Genomic DNA, 19,456 nt, shown 5'->3' with positions numbered 1-19,456 from the left:
TTCCACCTTACCCAGATGACCTCTAGGAAATCAAAAGAGACCTTTGTTCAGACTGTATTCGAGTACGGTCACCCTAATGTACACTGCTTATCACGATGTCCAGAGGCTGCTTGGGTCTGTTTTTACAGCTTTATGAGTTCCTAGAGAAAAAGAGACATGTTTTATTTGTCCTCAGCTCTTTAGTGTCTAGTACAGTATTTTACTAGCTTGGGTTAGGAAAGCACATGTTTAGCCTGAATGAACAGGACAAGGTAGGCACCAAGTTATGATTATGATCCTCCTTTCAAGGAACTTACAGTCTAGTTGGAGAAAAAGGCTTTTCATTTAACCAGTCAGTTTCACTTCCGGCTGCTCCTTATAATCATTAGAGAGTTTTTTTTTTTTTTTTTAAAGTACCTGCTCCTTCAGCTAAAGGCCAGAGAGCCTTTAATGCAGGCTGGGATCCTGGCATTTCCTTCTTTTTTTTAAACCTCCCAGATGATTCTGATGAGTGGCCAGGGTAAGAACCACTAGACCACATGGTCCCACTCTGGAGGAATACATCATTAGCTGCTACGCCAGTGAGTTACATTCTGGAGGGCTTAGGGAAGGGAGAGGCAGGGAAGAGGACAAAGACCTTCAAGGAGCGGGTGAGGGGACCTTCTAGGCTGCAGTTGCCACCCAAATAGCAGGAAATGTCAACAGCTAGTAGTTCCAATGGGGACCTATAACAGACTCCAAAGACCCACTGTGGGCCGGGTGAATCTGGCATGGACCTGTGAGGAGCCTGGCTGATCACTTACTGCACCAAGGTGATCACCCTCTGCCCTGAAATGAGACGCAGGATGGGGCAGCCCAGTGGAAAGAAGGGGAGCACTGCAGGCCTGGGTTCGAACAGCCACATCTTTTTAATTTTATTTTTTTAATTGTAGCAAATTTTTTTCTTTTCTTTTTTAAAATTTCCTCTATTTAGTTATACACAACACCAGATATGGCCGCCATTATTCCAAAGGCATGGAACTCCATCTGCTCCAGTTCAATCCCCAGCATTTCCCCAAAGCTCACTCCACTTCACCCATCTTTAGTCAACCCATTTATAGTTTCCTTTGTTTTTTTTTTTTTTTAATTAATGTTCTGTGGATACACGTGGTGCGGGGACCCACTGTGCACATCCATGCACACAGATATGAAAGCGTGGTCAGAATCATTCCACTCTTCTTCCCTTTTCCCAACCCTTGTTCCTCCTCCTCAACCCCCTTTGTCAGCTCTACTGCTCTTTCCTATATTTTCATGAAATTGTTTCTCCCCTTTTTTCCTTTCTCTCTCTTTTTGACCCCCCTCCCCCTTATTTCATTTAGCACCATAGTCTCCAGTTCCATCCATTTACTGGCAAATGCCATAATGGCATCCTTCTTTATTGCTGAGTAATACTTTATTGTGTATATGTAGGTTTCTTTATCCATTCATCTGTTGGTTCCATAGCTTGGCCATTGTGAATTGAGCTGCTATAAACATGGATGTGTCTAGTATGGCGTCATTGTAGTATGCTATTTTAAGTCTTTTGGATAGATACGAAAGAGAGGGATAGCTGGTGGGTGGTTTCATTCCTAGTTTTTTGAGGAATTTTCATACAGTTTTCCAGAGTGGTTGCACTAATCTGCAGTCACACCAACAATGTATGAGTGAACCTTTTCCCCCACATTCTCGTCATCATTTTATTTATTTTTTGGATAATGGGGACTGAACCCAGGGCACTTAACCACTAAGCCACATTCCTAACCCCTTTTTCTAAAAAAAAATATTTTTAGTTGGAGAGGGACACCACCTTTATTTTATTTATTTATTTATACATGGTGCTGAGAATCGAACCCAGTGCCTCACACAGGCCAGGCAAGCGCTCTACCATTGAACTACAACCCCAGCCCTAGCCCTTTTTATTTCTTATTTTGAGACAGGGTCTTGCTGAGTTGCTTAGGGCCTTGCTAAGTTGCGGAGGCTGGCTTTGAACTCAGGATCCTTTTGCCTCAGCCTTTTGAGTCTGGGATTTTAGATGTATGCCACAATACCCAGCTATTATTTATATTCTTGATAACTACCCTTCTGACTAGAGTGAGATGAAATCTCAGTGTAGACTTTTGTTATTGTTGTTTGGAACCACGGACTGAACTCAGGGCACTTAACCAATGAGCCACGATGCCAGCCCTTTTTATTTTTGATTTTGGGATAAGGTCTTGCTAAGTTGCTTAGGGTCTCAATGTAGTTATGATTTGTGTTTCCCTAACTGCTAGAGATGTTGAACATTTTTCATATATTTGTTGATCATTTGTATTTCTTCTTTTGAGAAGTGTCTGTTTAGTTCCTTTGTCCATTTACTGATTGGGCAAACAACCACAATCTTAAACAGGCAAATCACCATGGTGTTAACAGCTCCAACGGACTGATGGAGGAGAGTTACCCTTAAACGGAGAGTCAAAACTGTCAGATCACCATGATCAAGGAAAGACAGACTTTATCTGTATCTCTCTTGCCATGTGCATGTATATAAAGGTACACACAGACACACACACACACGCACACATGTGCTTATGTGCTAAAGTCTCATAAAAAGATTAAGCGGTCACATCTGAGGAAAAACAAAGCCTGTTTTCTGGGGTTATAATCTCTCTGTTCTTGCTGAAGTGCTAACGTGTCATCAAAAATTCAAATTAAAGCTGTCTGATTTAGTGCGATCTCAAGCATCCAGACAGTGATTCTGCCGTTATAATTATGTGCAATTAAAAAGCTAAAAGCAACTTCTTTACTAGTGGATTCCTATTTATAAGCAGACGCCAACAGATTATTTTAATGGCCTTCAGAACTTGAGGAAAGAAGAAATCATTACACGGCTGTCAACTGGACCCTGTGCAGAGCCCCCACGCTCCTGCAATGGCTTTTGTGCTTGAAGGCACCCCAGCCAGGACCTCTCTCTGCAAATGAGCTGCTTTGTATGTTCCTCTAAATGAATAGCCAAAAGCAAAAATGATGTCTGCAGAATGGCGGCCAGACACGGGAGTATGGCCCTAAAGGTTCGTTTTAAAACATGCTGTATGTGACATACGCAATAGCTAAATGTAGCGAGTGACAACCAAGTTCACAAGCGCTTGCTACCCATCATCAGTGTTTTAAAAAGCTTGGATTTCTGCAGGCACAGTTGTCCCTGAGCCCGATTCCAGGGGGGCTGTGGAACTGCCTGGTCTCTTCACAGGGCACATGCAAGCCCCAGGGTCAAAAATAAAAGGAAATTCACTTTTGCCCATTTAGTAGAATGTGGTGGTAATGCTGAAATTTCTTTGAGTCTAGTGCTCCCAGATAGAAGGAACAGGTGAGAAATCTCCCTGCCTTTTTATGTCAACCACAAAGGACATCTGCTCTCACAGATCAGACCCTTCTCCATCTTTCCTCATGACTTCCCTAAGACTTGCTGGCAGCTCTATTCATCAGCCTCCATACAACCTCGCCCCATCCCCTCCTTTTGAGTCATTCCCCACTATTAAAATTCTCTCTGTTGTAATCTCCCGAATAAAAATCATCTTCTTAATTGTCTGGTGTATTCTGTCTTTCCCAGTGGTCAAAGGTTTGGGTCTGATAATGACGGACAAAGCCACTTGGTGTGAACCCCAAAGTCACAGGAGAATCTGAGCACTGGAGACAAAAATCCAACATGGTGCTTCCACACTTCTTAAAAGGGACCATGCAAATGCCCAATTTATCATACATCTTGATTAACTGAGAGAACAACCAACCAGACTATCTGAAAATGTAATTACAATCAGGTTTGGGAAAGCAGAAAAGCTACCAGTGACAATTTAATTTAGAGGAGTTAAACAAGTTAACATCTCTTTGCAAGTAATTAAATGTTTAAACAGATTTTTCTAGAGCAGTTTGGTGTTTATTAGCCCCCAAACATTACCACCTCTTATACATAAAGCCTTCACTGAGAAATGAGATGCCTTCAAGTTTGCAGCTGCTGGAGTAGACGAAGGAAAAAAATCCAAAACAACTATTTTGATTATAAGCGACACCCCTCCTCCTAAGACCCACACCTGCTTCTTCTTTTCCAGTCTCACTAGTTACTTGCTTTCTAAGCAAAATGTTAAATTTCAATGGCAAACTACCCTGTGTTTCTTCTCAGGGGCCTGACTAGAAAGCCAACCTGGAGTAATGCTAAAAGAGGGCGAGGACGCCGTGCTCTGGAATGTACAAGGAAATGCACAAAATAACAGCCATTATTAGAACCTGAGGAGAAAACCCATGTTTTTAAACAATTACTAAAGCAGTATAGTAATAGCATAAAGACAATTTCTGCGCCAGCTTGTTTCTCTGGAATTCTTTCTGCCACTGAACAGCTAGAACAGATAATAACTATTAGTAAATCAAACTCCTCTGCAATATCCAGCTGTGCCTCACGCATTTACATACAGATAGAATGGGTATATGTTTTTAATATGTATGGGATACGTACTTTTCCCACAGCCGAAGTGCATGCTACAAAGGAGGAGGAGAATGGGAATCCGATCAGCATGAGATAATAAAGTGGCCTAGATAAAGTATTAGCCAGCGATTGATCTCAAACCGGGATGCTGCTTCTCCTGACCTGATTACTTACTATGCATAGATTCCATTAAATAGAGCTTAGACTTGGGAAGCTCCTGGAAATACTCTAAATGCATAGAAGAATCTAAGGCACTCTGAGCCCAAATTGTAACTGTGTGGGTACCCGCGGCACTCGCCCTCCCTGCCTGAGCCAAGGCCCTCATTCAGCACAGGCTGGGAGGTTAAAGGGCTTCCTGACAGCTGATGGAAGCCCTGCTGAGCCCCACAGGGAGGGTGCTCCTCTCCCCTCCCCCACACCACGCATGCACCCTTCCAGTGAATGAACGCCCCCTCCCGAGATGCCTGTCTGGTCCTGGACACACAGCTCCAAGGAGCAGGATGGGAAGGCAGTGAGGAGCTTAACAATCATCTACGGTCATGGTCTCCTTTGCAAAACTAGTGCCAGGCACTGAATTTTTCTTTCCAGAAAAAAATGGAAATCTTCACATGCACACATGAAATTTTAAGGGTTCTAACAGACTTCCTGGAGTCACAGACCCTTGGTCAAGGCCCACTGATCCAGCGGGTCTCCTTGATTTGTGGAGGAAGATGCTGAAGTGGAGATGGGGCACTGCTTGGGTGACACAGGGAAGGGCCATGGCAGAGGCTCTCCCTGCTAGGCCACAGCTCCACCTTAGCAACCAAATGACCTAAAGGAAGGTTAATTTCTCAGGAGGAATTCTTTATAGAAGCAAGTGGTCGATGTCTTTCATCATATCTCTCTTTTTAAAAAATATTTTTTAGTTGTCAATGGACCTTTATTTGTATTTGTATGTGGTGCTGAGCATCGAACCCAGTGCCTCACGCACTCTACAAAAGTGCTCCACCACGGAGCCACAACCCCAGCCCTCACCATATCTCTTTAACTTAAAAATATTTAAACATATAATTTGAATAGCAAAATCAGACTGGAACCCCTATCCAAATGCTCCCTTCTTAGGTTGTCTCTCCATTCCTGAGTTTAAGGGTCTGATTTTTTTGTTTCCTCAATCAAATTATTGCCATTTGGGGGAAATTTCTCTCCACCTTCCCATGATTTTCTCTCCCTTCTGCTGGAATCCCTTCCTCCTCTTTTGACTGGTGGAAGTGGGTTTTCCCCACCATTAGCCAACATATCCATGGTGGTCTGAAGCCTGCAGAACATCCTACCTGCCACATCCTCAGTCTCTACTGCCTGAAAACTTTTTTCTAAGTTTGTTGATTCCAGGTTACAGGCCTGGACAGCACAGTCCCAAGTTCTTCCTGTGATTCACATCTGTGTGATTTCAAAGTGGGCTCTTCAATAATGGAATCATTACCACAGGGACAGAAAGTTGGGGGGCTCCTATCTGTTGTATCAGTATGCTGCATGTTCTGGGCTGCCCAAATGGCTGACTTTCCTTTGTGGAGTTTACAGCTGACTCCTAATTCATGCAACAGGCTCTTGAAGAGCTGAAGAAAAGGCCCTGGGTCCTCAGGATGAGGGACTTCCCTATACATTGGATAAGAAGTGAATTTCAAGAGAATTCACTCAAGGAAAAAGGTCCACGTGGATGGGTGTGTTGAGCTATTTCTATGTAGTCAGAGTTTGCAGATCTGGACGCTAGAGTTCCTTCTATAGATGTGAAATTTCTAAGAGACTGCCCAGCTGACAGTGAATGTGTTGCCTACCTGAACTCCCAACTTTGAGGGCTTAGGATTCTACCAGGTCAACGTCAAGTGGGTTCCTGCTGGAGCAGACACTGGAGGCTTCCCCCTGCTCTGAGAAGGTTTGGGGCCTACACATAACTCCGGCTTTGCCCATCTTGTTTCCTTTGCCTAGAACCATTCCTTGAAAACTCTATTAAAATCTAAGCCATCCTCCAAAGGCCCTTTTCAAAGGCTACTTCCTCAACACAGCTTTTCCTCAGTTGCCCAGATTCCTTTATAAGAGCTACTTCATTCTTAGTGAATCTGTGGGCCTGACATACCCCTGCAAGACAGAACCCACTTACTCTTTATATGTTCTGCTGGGCCTAGCACGGGACTTTGCACATAGTGGTCTATAAATATCTGCTGAATTCTATCGTTTACCCAGTCCTGAGATCTTTTTAAGAGGATATGGATGCTGCTGATGAAGCTATGGAGGGAATTCTTTATGTAGCTTAATGACTACACACCAGGCTCATGTGGACCTTGGTGTCCCAAAAATGTGTTAAGGGAATTTCTTGGTCTAGCCTTAAAAAGACTTCCACTTAGGACATAAAAATTGACAACCATCTAAAGAATGACTACCCACAAGAGAGGAAATTAAATAACCAGACAACTAAGTGAGTTCTAACACTGGGGTTTAATGGTCTCAAGAGTTTAATCTTGAGTTTTACATTTCATTTTTAAGACAGACATGACCAATGATTTTAAGACTTAGTATTGGGTATCTGGGTATCTACAGTGACCCCACCAAATAAAAAGACAAAGACAGCTTGAGTACCCACACAGCCCAAGCCCAGAAGTCAGGGTGATATGGCCCACCCATCCTGTGTTCTGATTTACTTAGGTAAGAAGTGTTCACCAGTCAAGCCATACCTGGAGATCATTTAAGAGTTTCCTACAGTGAATCTACAACTCTCAGCATTTCCACCAGACTCCATCTCTGATTTTCTTCCTTTGATTTGGAAAATGCAAACCCACAGGGAAACCTTGAAAATCCTGCAGGCCTCACAGTTGACGCGGCCCAAGCTGTGCAGCCCATGTTGGTATCCTGCTGGCTGGAGTTACCGCGCCTGGGAGATAAACTGCTCTCTTTTGCGAAAGGCACAGGCCCCCCACCCACAGTGACAAATGGGCTCTACAGTTCACGCATTCCAGAGGACGCTCTCAGCTTCCAGATGGGAGCACCATCAAATAGGTTGTAGGCGGAGAGGGAAAAGGAAAAATTAAAGCCATTAATATGCTGGGAGGTATAAAGAAACTGTTCTTCAGACTGGGTCCCTAGGATGTGACTCAGGTTCAAGTCAAGGGACAACCTACTTCCTTTCCTGTCCCCTACTGGGTCTAACCTTTTGGCAAAAGGCAGGCAGGGCTCGATTGCCTTGACCACAGCAGCCTCCTCCCTCCCGTTTCCTGACTCCACACCCAGCCCTTACCAAACAAGGGTGCCTAACTACTGTTATACCTCTGGGAATAAATGAGTAGTACTAGAAATAATGTTAAATTAAGTATAGGATGGTGCTTCTGCTGACTACACTTTTCACTGTATCTTATTGATTTGTTGATATTTATTAATTAAACATTTGGGACAACATGCGCCAGAGTAAAAAGAAATCCATCTAAACACCCCTCCATACACACACATGCACATACGTCCACATCTGCTTGCTTCTGAGGCACTAGAGGTTCTCACCCTTTAGCCTTATCTTTATGACTCGCCACCCTGGAGAGGTGTTCCTTATCCACACACACATTCATATACATTTATGGGTATGTGCATGATCTGCAGATGTTTTATTTATAAGTGGCCAACTCACCGCAGCATTGAAACATGCATTTACAAACAGATATCTGTTTTATGAAACCCTATTCCTTTGTTTTAATAGCTGAGCTATCCAGCCGTAGCTTAATAATGCACAAGGTAAACGGGTCTCCATCTCTGGAACCTGTTCCAAGTCTTCTCAAATGTGACTAACTGCAAGAATTCCCCAATCACCAAAGAGACCAAAAACAAAACCAAACCAAAAAAACCAATAAAACCCCAAACCCATCCCAGTTTAGTCTAGACATGAAATCAGCATAGCTATAAATTGCAGGGGGTTTTAGGGGTGAACTTTAACTTGAAATTATCTTGAAAATTGAATTTTTGCTCTAGAGACAACACAAAGGAGAGAATTCCCTACCTGGAGAGTACTTGTGATGCACAGGGGAAGGTTCTCTATGGGTGGGGAGGAAATCTGTATTGTACAGAAGTTTGGGCACTTAGAGCATTCAGTAGGATGGACTTCAATATCTGTAAAATGTATATTGTTTAAAGAGGTAAAAGAAAACCAGGGCTGATTTGCTCTGATTGCAGTGACCTAAAGACAGGGAATGGTATGCAAAATCTTGGAAAAGAGTAGAACATAATTATTATTTACTAATGCTCCATCCTAACGTCATTCTAACAGCTTGTGTGTTGTCAAATCAACAATCTGCACTAAATAAATGACCATTTGGGAATTGTTAGGGAGCGTCTCTGTTCCTTTCCCTGCTTGAGTAAAAACTGTCATCTGCAATCAAAGAAGGCTGACTTAGAGCTGAGGACACAGCGCTGGCAGCCCTGTAGTGTCTGTTTCTGAGGAAAGACCAAAGATTCGCATTGACTTGATCTTTTGCAGCCAGTCTAATTTCATTTCATATGCATCCAGGACTCTGTGCCACAATCAGACTCCTTCCTGTAGGACTGCACCAAAAACTTTTAGCACACTGACTCTCTTCTCTATTTACCAGGCCTCTGGCTTCTGAAAAGCTGTAACAGCAATTGAGGATACAGAATAACCAACATTAAGTTCACGGCCCTTGAGGGAGGAAAGTGTGTTCTGTACTACATTTCCACAGAGTGGTGGGTTTTTAAAACGTAAGAACCAAATGTGAGGATATGAGTTTCAGAAACACCTACCTAAATCAAGTATACAATTGCTGCCTTTCCAGAGCCTGTGGATTTCTGAAACTTCACACTGGTCTTTTTAATAGAATGTTAAACATGGATGTATAACTGGAGAATACGAATGGAACTAAAAAAATTAACTTACCATCAATTCCTCAGGTGCTGGCCTTTCTTTTGGCTGTTTTCGCATGCTGTAGGAGGAAAAGCAAAACCCTCATATTATCTATATCATTCATAAATTTTTGTTGTTAATTTCTACCCTATTTCCCCTTGAACCTGGATGTTTTCAAAATCTATCATGTTCAATTCTTGGCTCACATATAAACATATATTCCCTTTCTTTAATACTGGCCTTTAATCAGATTTATGGGGTCTTTATGAATTCGAAACACAAGTTTTTGTCTTTGTTTTTATTTTGTTTACTTTTGCAGTATAGGGAAATAATAAATTTAAATTCATTCTAATTCTACTTCTGAAATTAATATGGAAAAGAAGCAGCAATATTGTTTTCCTGATTCAGTTATCTATGCGTTTTGATTTTTGGGGGGTCAGTACTAGGGATGAGAACCCAGGGATTAGGCTACAGCCCTAATACCCCAGGCCTGTCTCTAAAAAGATTTTGAGACAGGGGTCTAAGTTGCCAAAGCTGGCCTTGAACTTTCAATCTATTGCCTCAGCCTCCTGAATCACTGTGATTATAGACATATTCTATAGCACCCAGAACAATTTACTTAAATCTTAAATTTGGGGATCAATATATTTCTGTTTTGGTTATTGGAGTAAGACAGTAAGAAAACACATGTGACTGTCAAGTCAAATGAGAATACAATTCATTTACTATTATTCCCAATGAGAGCAGTATATAACAGAGGTCAGAAGTCTACATAATGCTACAAAATTACAGATGGTAATTATATGATTCTTACATATTATCTTGACTTGTATTTATTTTGACTACAAGGCAAATTGATAATTCATTCAACAACTGTGGGACAGCTAAGTTTGTTTAAGGTGCTTAAAGAATTACATTCTTCATGCAAAATATTTCTTGTCTCCCATCAAGTGGCTGAAGCATGTACTTAGCTATGCAATAAAACACACAAATGGTAGTAAGGTGACCATGGGTAGCTGCCTACTGATGACCATGTTTGTCCTAAACTCAGCGTCTGTGGGTGAAGATGTGCACAGAGACTGGTGCTTCTTCAATCATTTGGAAAAGAATACAGATGTCTTTTCTTTATAAAATCACCCGCTAAACAAGAAAAAAGAAAACCGTTCATTATAATCTCTGCATTTGCTGACAGTACTATTTTTTAAATAGAGAGATTTAATGATCATTTTGTAAACTAGAACCATAGTTATGAACCATTAATGACATCGAGGACATTTGCCTTCCCTATAAATAACCATATGCACCTCTCAAATACTGCATCCATTAGCAAGTAATTCAAGCTGTCTCACCAGTGAGTTGGTAACAGTCCTAATCTGACATTCCAAAGTAGCTGTATCTCTTGGGAAAACAAGGTTATTACCCACTATTATTTCTCTTACAGCTTGACATCTGTGGAAATTTCAGCACAGGTTATCCCTCCCTCTGTCGTCATAAAACTTTTATCTAACAACTGATTAATATTTTGGATAGGAGGGTGGTAAAGCCTTACCCACTTTTCTCCCTGGCTGCCCAGGTCAGTCCCACTCCCACGTTGGTCTTAAGACCACACAATGAGATAAGTGGTCTGTCACAAATCCAACGTCTCTGGAGCCAGGAGATGAGCCAGGTGATGCCCAAACCAGGGCTCCAGGTAGCATAGGAACTGCACGGTTTGTTTTTCAATTTTGTATCTTGATGTGGGGTATTCCTATGATGTAATTCTGAGAGCTTTTAGGAATTCCATTTAAAGGAAATTAAAAAATTAATATATATTTTTGGATAATGGCTCTAACATCATAAATGAGATCCAGAACAGCTCAGGATTCCAGTGTTTAATCAATACGTATGCTTTTTCCCCAACATGGTATGCTTTGGAAACAAAAGGTTTTTAGAACAAAAATAGTTCCTAAAAGCTACAGAATACTATATGCTTAGTATTTTAAATATATAGAAACAGTGTTAAAATTTTTAAAGTCCGTGTTGGGAGTGGGAATTTCTTCCTACATTTTTTTCCTGTGGAATATAAACTGCATGAGACATTTTTATTAAGAGGTAACATATTACACTTAGTCAAGAAGGTGATAAAGCTTGACATTTATATTAAGGAATATTTCTTGGTTTCACTTTAGCGTAATCATCAGATGGATCATGGGGGGAGGGTACCACCACTCTGTTCAGCTCAGACTCCTGACTGCGCTACCCTGCTGCACCCTGGGACAGAAGGGCTTTTTCTGACAGGTGCTGCCTGTGTGTTTTGCACCAGTGGATTGACTGAAGGGTGAGGAAAGGAGGACTTCGGTGAGGAGGGAGGAGCAAAGGTAGTTTGAAGGAGCTCCAGAATGTCCTTGGGGACAGTCATTCCTATGCTCCCAGTTTCCTCCTCTCTCCGGGGTGGTACCCCATGCTGGGGTGAGGGAGAGGGCACAGGGGTGCTGCAGGACAGGGGAAGGGGAGATGGAAAGGGCTAATCAAAGACGCTTCCTGCTGGGAGGAAAAGGCAGAAGGCTAGAGAACGCTGGGCAAAAAGGGTGTGCTTCCCCAGGTGAGGGGACCAGGGGTTCCTGGGGGCTCTGAGGCTCCTTTGGTCTAAATTCTGGGATTCCTCTAAGTGCTTTAAGGGTGGAATTAGGCCTAAAGGAACTATGCTTTCAGAATCTTTCAAACATCAAAATTCAATGAAATGGGACCCCAGTATTGTGTTTAAAATATAACCAAAGATAAAAGTTATTTACTGAAAATCCGATGACTTAATAAACTATGCTGCTTCCACTAAGTGACAGGCAGTTTTATGGGTAACTTGAGGTTACATTAATAAAAATAAGCTTCATAAGTCTGTTCAATAGGGGCTATAAAATTGTGTATGTCTTAGCGAGGGAAAAAACCTAGGATGGAACAGCGTCTGCTCTAAGAAGGAGCCCGACTCTCAGCCGTTTATTAAAACAGGAAGGAGCCTCCGAAGTACGTTTATGACCCTTTGTGTAAATAACGTTTACATAATTTAAACAATTTCTTCGGCTTTGCTGTCCCATCTGCCCAAGGCCCCGAAGTCCCTCCCGCCTCCAAAAGGAAGCTGGGAGAGCCATAAGGTCTCCCGGAGCCGCGAGTTAATGGCATGTATCATTTACATTGAGGGCATGGCATGTTTGCGAACGGCTCACCACTGAGTGATGAAATGTACAAATGGCTCGGAGAACTCTCCAACCGGAAGGACGGGCGAATCCTGGGATGGAGGAAAAACAAGTCACCAAAAGTCAGGACAATTGCTTTTCTTTCTTTTTCTCTTTCTATTCCGCCCCCTCCCTGCCCCCGCGGAGGAGCAGCGTGAAGATGAGCACAAACACCGGCCTCATCCAATTAAAAAGGCTGGCCACACCCTCCTCCCCACATTTAGGCAAAAATGCCAAATTTCAAGCCACACATTTTACGAGGGTGAGAAACCAGCGAGAAAAGAGGGAGGGGAGGTGAAAAAAGGACAATGATAGCCACAGGGTAGGAAGGAAGGTGGGGAAAGTGTAAATGAGAAATTAATGATTATTTAAGTAACACGCAAATGGTCTTGTAATTAACAAAGAGCTGTGAAATTATTCTTGTGTTGACCTTTGTTTCTTTTACTGGGTCTGCTATTTATTTACACTTTCCTGTTTATTTACATTTATTTGTATATTCAACTGCTCTTAACTGCTTGCCCCTAAGCCGGTACCTCTGTGTCAGGTTTTTAAAAAAAAAAAAAAACTGTAATAGAACGGCATTTAGAGAGAAAGTTGTTTCAGGAAAATGGATTGCAGCCTCTTTGCCAGTCTGGGCCAAATCATCATCAGAGAGAGCCAGTGAATGAAGGACACAAGGAAAACTCCCTCCACGGCCACCAAACCCAACTGGGATGGAGGTGCGAGTCCCACAGAAGAGCAGAAAGTGCACAGCAGCAGACAACCATCCGGAACACAGGGAGAGGACCCCATTACCATTTGCACAGGAAGGCTTTAAGAATTTAGGAGTTTTTCCAAGAATGACAGAGAGCGCCACTGTGTTTATAGTGTAACAGCTCAGGATGTAATGAAATTACACTGCAGAGTACTTTAACAGTCATCTCATTAGACCTACAGTTGGAACAAGAGAGCCACATAAAGTAGGCAGCTGCAAATGACTCCATTCTCATCTATTCTCATTTGCTATTAAAAATACCTTTCGGCGGCTTTTTTCCTTCCTGACATCCCTACACAAAGTGCCCTGCAAAGTATGATACATGCACCTATTTAAATTAACAAAGGAATGACTTATTTTAATCTCACTGTGCTTTGGAGTGCTTTGGCCATTTGGATGAGCAATATATCATTACATACAACCTTCCAGCGCTGCAGGCAAGAAACTCAGAGCATGCAGCATTTGGTGGGAGCCAAACAATTTCTCTAGCACAAAACTGTGTCAAATGCATGCATGTATTCATTATTGAGAACGAGAGGAAATAGCTTTGATGTAGTGGAAAAAAGAAGATGATAAAAGCACCTCTGCAATATGCGTGTCATTATCAATGGTGGCAGATAGATACAATTGCACAGCCTCCTATGTGATTAGTAAATATACATATAATTGCTGTGGCCAATTATCAGAAAAATGAGATCGGTAATTACAAGACAGAAAATTAACTAGAACTCTTATTAAGGCTTTGTTTCCAATTCAAACAACTGGAAACTGCTGGAAAATACAATTAAATCAAAAGGAACTGAGGGGGTCAAAGCAGCCAAAAAAAGAAAAAAGAAGAGAAAAAAATCCCAAAGAGGTTAACAGACGAGGACTCGGAATGAAATAGTTCTTAGTTTTTGCAAATCTATCCTCTTTGAATTTCCTCTACTCATCCAGAGGAGGGGAAGGCTGGTAATTCTAAACTTAAAATTCTCAGTGGAGAAAGGCTTCCAGGAGGAAAGGAAAACCAAAGAAAATGGGAGTGGGATAGAATCTTGCCAAGTTCAAAGGCTTACACGCAGGCACTACACAGAGAGGACAGGAAAAACAGGGCTGACGAAGCAGTCTACTCCAAAGAAACAAGGCACACAATAACATGACAAGTCCTCGATAAAGGTACCATAAAATGGTCACAGAAGTCCCATTGGTTTGAGGAGCAAAAATAAAACATGATATCAATTTCAGCCTTGGCCTGTTTTAGCAAAGCCATATATATCACCAAGCCTGCAAGACTCTACAAGGTCCACTTCAAGAAATGACATTTTACTGTCTCAGAAACCATTAGTAAAAAGAGAGTTCAAAGTCTGAGGTGCAGAAATTATTATGAACTCTGATCAGTTAGGAAGCTTCTTGAAACCATTCCCTCAGAGATCTTTCTTTTGCTCTGTCGTGCTCTCCTATCACATTGGAGGTGTCTGAGTAGGAGAAGCTTTAAAATGCAATATTTAGGAAAACAAAGCCTGCTGTCTTAATGGGGCTGAATATTTACCAAGATGGTTAAAATTCTGGATGGTTCTCTACCAAGATCTGGCATAAAACATGATGCTAATGCGGGTCTCATTTCAAAGCATGATACCGAGAGTAAGTTAATGAATTATAGACAAGGCAACTTGATGAAGATGTCATTTTAACATGGATGAGAAACAAAAAGAGGAAATGTGACATCTTGCATGGGTAGTTAATTTTATTTAAGACCTGATATTGTAGACTGGTAAGTTCCTCATATTATAGAACTAAGGAACACTGGGTGGTACCCATGAATAATTTATTTCACTTCTGAAAATGCCAATCCAAGTCGACTCTGCAGAACCACGGTGGATTCTCATCTCAGTGGTGCCAAGAAAGAATCACCCATCAAAGATGCGGGGGGAAATTTTAATTTCATGTTCATAATGCCAGATACTTCTCTTCATTCTAAAATCCATGCTTCTTGCATGCCTCAAGGAAGAATTTCCTGAGATGCAGAAGACAGACTAGTAGAGGTGGTCTAAATGACACATTTAAACACAGGGCAAAGGGGATCCCTGAGAGCTTCCAATTCCACAAGATGCCAGAGGGGAGCAGATAAATACACCTGAGAATGTTCACTGTGCCGAAGGGTTTTAAGGTACACTTTTCTCTTTTTTAAAAAAGTAAAAGGAGAAGTTGGTGTAAGTATAGGTCAGGACCCGAAAGACCTTCAAGAACCTGCCTATTCTGATATTTAGTTCAAATCTATGGGCAGGAGGGAGGGCAGTGGACACTCAGTTTGGGCTTCAGCTTTGTTACAACTTGCAGGAAGGGAACACGAGGGACTCTGAGAAACTAGTATAGTAGTTGCTGCTACTTATCAAAAATAGGTGAAATATGGATTCAGATAAGGTGGAGAAACACATTTTGAAAACAGAAGCACAGATTGAAGACGCAGCAATACTGATAACTCTTGGTACTGGCTGAAACTGACTCTAAATTGTTAATAAAAGTTACTCTTTTCAAGGTCTCGGGTGCCATATGTCACCTTAAGGGCTTTTTGGGAATGCTTTTCTGTTGAACTTCTAAGCATGGAGGTGTGGAACGATACAGTGGGCATAACCTTAACCAAAAGCCTTAACCTGAGATTCCAGTCCCAAATCAACTTTAGAGTCCTGGGAGGGGGTCACAAGCTGGATTTTGTTATTGAGCAGGCAACTGTTATATAAAAAAAAGCTGCCATAAAGCATTTCAGCAAGCAATTCTGGTCATCAAGGAGGACAGCCTCCGAGTCTCAGAGGTTTCAGTAACTACCTGGTCAGCCCCTTTTGCTAAACAACTGGAACGCAAGCATGCAGCACGCCAGAGCCCAGTGAAGGGACAATGGGAAGAAGTTTGAGTGATGCCTTTGCCTTGTGAATAATGAACAGTTCAGGAAGGTCAACCCATTACAACTGAAACTGTTTAATTATTAATTATGCACAATCTATGAGCAAAAGGACAAGTTCAGAATGTTTAATGTGTGCTAACTTCAACCTGACTCTCTCTGGGTATTTTGTTATTAGCACTTGTCAGCAAGGTACTCAGGCATAGAAAAAGGCAAGCAGCAGAAAATCTGTGTGTGTGTGCGTGTGTGTACCTTACTCACTCAAAGAGGTCGAGGAGGGGAGGAGGCAGAAGGAAGTTCAATCCCGATTGCAGCTTCTGGGAACTGAACCCAGGGTTCTCTCATGCTAGGCAAATGCTCTACCGCAGGGTTGCATCCCCAGCCCTTTTAATGTTTTTATTCTGAGACAGGGTCTCGGGGCTGGGGAGATAGCTCAGTTGGCAGAGTGCTTGCCTCACATGCACAAGGCCCTGGGTTCAATCCCCAGCACCACAAAAAAAAAAAAAAAAGAGAGAGAGAGAGAGAGACAGGGTCTCACTAATTTGCTGAGGTTGGTCTTAAACTTGTGATCCTTGGCCTCCTGAGTAGCTGGGATTATAGGAGGGTGCCACTATACCTGGCCACTTTGTGACTTTGAATGCAGGCAGGTACGCTGGATACTCCAAATACAGAAAATGTAATGGACAAAAATGCTTTTGAAATCACTTACTTAAAAGGGAGACCATTATTTTAAAGAGATATTCTTTTTTGAAATTATGACATATTTTGGATTTAACAGGATCCATGTGAGTCATCCAACACACATTGCTCCCCACACGAACAAGTCCGGTAACACTGGGAAAATCTGAGAAATTATGATTACTGGTTTGTATCTTGTGCCAATGTCAGTTTCCTGATTGTGGTATTGGACATTACTTATGTTGCCACTAAGGGAAACTGAGTGGAGGGTACGTAAGATCTGTTCTTTCTTACAACTGCATATGACTCTAAAATAATGCCAAAATAGAAAGTTGAAAAAGATAAAGGGGCTATTTTTTAAAACTCAAATGAAACTCAGATTCTTAGCAGAACTCTGCTTTGTATAAAGAAGAAACCTGGCCTAAGTGCACAATTAGAAAAAAGTTAAGGGACCTTTGCTTTAAAAATATTCCTGAGGACTTCATTTTTGTCTTTAATTCATAATTAAAGACGACAATGGAACCTGACAATGATGATGATGACAGGCACAAAGTACTGTATAAAAATGATACATTCATTATTTATCTGCTCATTCAGTCAAGTATTTTCTTGAATGCCTACTGTATTGAAGAAAATGAGTCTGGCATTGTAGGATGGTTGATATTTAACCTATATCTACAAAGAATTTATGTATTGTTCAGAGGGGTGAGATACACACTCCCAGTAAATAAACAGTCCTGCAAGATGGAGGGAGGAGCTGAGTGGCAGTGGCAAGGTGGGTGCTCAGGCAGTACCCGGGAGTCCTGAAGTTTTGGTTTTGATTCAGATTGGCTGATACATGTGACTCTGAAAGGGGAAATGGCAGGAAATAAAGATTTGAATTTAATGCATTTGGATTTCAGGTTTTTGGATTAGGGATGCTCAATTGGCAAACTATGCAAATATTCCAATATCTGAAAAACTCTGAAATCGGAGATACTTCTGGTCCCAAGCATTTTGGATAGAGAACACTCAACCCATTCAAGAGTCTGGAGGGTACTGGGTACTTTCTTGGTTCTCCTCTTCCTTCCTCACTCCAGGAGAGCAGGAGAGAATACAAGAGCCTTGAACACAGAAGTCTGTGTCCTACTCAATTCTGCTTGTGCACAACAGGACTCCTTCAAACCACGGTTTGGTATGTATTGCAGTAAAACATAAGGAAGATAGAAGGGCAGCTTTTCAAAATCTCAGTGTGTGTTTTAAGATGCTAAGTTTGTGGTTGTTTGTTACAGCAATAAAAAACACACAAATACAGTCCTGGAATGAACAGGAAGAGCTTAGCATCCCCCACCTCACTGACAGAGAATCCTCCTACTGGACCAATTTGCAAGGGAGAAACAGTTTTTTTTTAAATGTGTTACTAAAAAAAGTCTTGCGGTGCACTGGCAAAGTCTAAGGTCAGTGGTGTTGTGGTTAGATTAAACCAGCCTAGTAAGTTAAATACATTTTTTTAAAAAGTCCATTTCTAGATTTACTGCTGTCAAGGCATCAAGAATCACACCGAGCCCAACACTGAGAGTTACGTTCCATGTTTTAAAAGTAAGTCATTTAAATAAAATCTGATATTCCTGTGCTCTGGCCCAGTAATTTCTGGTCTCAGGCACTGGGGTTCTTACTAACTGGCACAGCAATCTTAGATCACTCCTCCTCTTCCTCAGAGGATCAAAGGTCATTTGTAATTCCAGTAGCTTTATGTCGGGCAGAACAGCATTTTGTCTGTCCGTCCCCAGTTGGTTTTTGCTCCTCTACTGCCCACTGCCTTAAAGTAGCATCTCTGTGAGACAGCTGGCAGAATTCATAGGACAAATCTGTGCTCCCCTGGGGAGGAAACTTTCTTTGTTAAACACAAAAACCAAAAAACTGGACCCTGTCTTTAAATATCTCCACAGAAGCTAATCTACAAACCAAAAACTACCAGTCCAAAGTGTAATCCAATGGCAGGTTCTGGAGAATTAGCAAAGACTTAATATTTCAAACGACCTCAAGGTTGACATGTGTATGCTTTGGCTGTAACAGACTATAACTAGGAAAAATGAGCAGTCACATCTCACCAGAGGGAGAAAGGTGGGGAATGGACGCAGGTGCTCCTGGCTGGTCAGAGACTGAGTTGCCCCATGAACCATACCCACACAGTGAACTGGTACAAATTCAACTGATGCTTGTTACACAGATGGAGTTGTAAAAGCATGGCTATTTGTGAGGGAATTTATAATCAGTGTTTTTGGCTTTAAGTGTATTTTTAATTTCAAAATGTGGATGGAGCTGACCTATTCTTTGGAGTGTTATGCAGGACAGTGCTGGAGTCGGAGTGGGGCTTGGAATTTAGGAAGGCTTGCAGATGATGTCATCAGAGAGGAAAGCCTCAGGCCCCCCAGCAGGAGACTAGAGAGAGCCCTCCTTTTACTCATCCCACTCCACATCAAGCCCTGAGCACAGAAAGTGAAAGATGACTCAATTTCCACACTGGGTCACCCCATGCTCTGGGTTGCCAGACGTGACAAATTACATGTGTGGGCATTTTGGTGTGAAGTTCTGTCTGCTGGGTCTGGGCTGACAGTAGCAGCTCATTTAACTTGTCTCAGAT

At 41.9% G+C, this 19,456-nt stretch overlaps 1 protein-coding gene across 6 annotated transcripts in view; it reads right to left on the bottom strand.

Moving 5' to 3' along the window:
* The window catches only part of MAP2K5 (mitogen-activated protein kinase kinase 5), a 241,415-nt gene that overhangs the window by 26,127 nt on the left and 195,832 nt on the right, over window positions 1-19,456 (bottom strand). For 4 of the 6 annotated variants that reach the window (XM_079129591.1, XM_079129589.1, XM_079129588.1 and 1 more), the window contains 2 exons: window positions 12,518-12,579; window positions 9,354-9,399 (listed from right to left, as the gene is read on the bottom strand). In XM_079129591.1, the coding sequence (XP_078985717.1) occupies window positions 9,354-9,399; window positions 12,518-12,579 (108 nt within the window). Of the gene's footprint in view, window positions 1-6,900; window positions 9,071-9,353; window positions 9,400-12,517; window positions 12,580-19,456 lie in introns of those variants that run through there. The other 2 variants (XR_013762228.1, XM_079129590.1) reach the window with 2 other exon arrangements.

This window comes from Sciurus vulgaris (genome assembly GCF_902686455.1).
Source record: "Sciurus vulgaris genome assembly, chromosome: 2".
Classification (NCBI taxonomy): Eukaryota; Metazoa; Chordata; class Mammalia; order Rodentia; family Sciuridae; genus Sciurus; species Sciurus vulgaris.
Note: the sequence above shows the minus strand (reverse complement) of the source record. Positions and strands in the feature narration are given on the sequence as shown.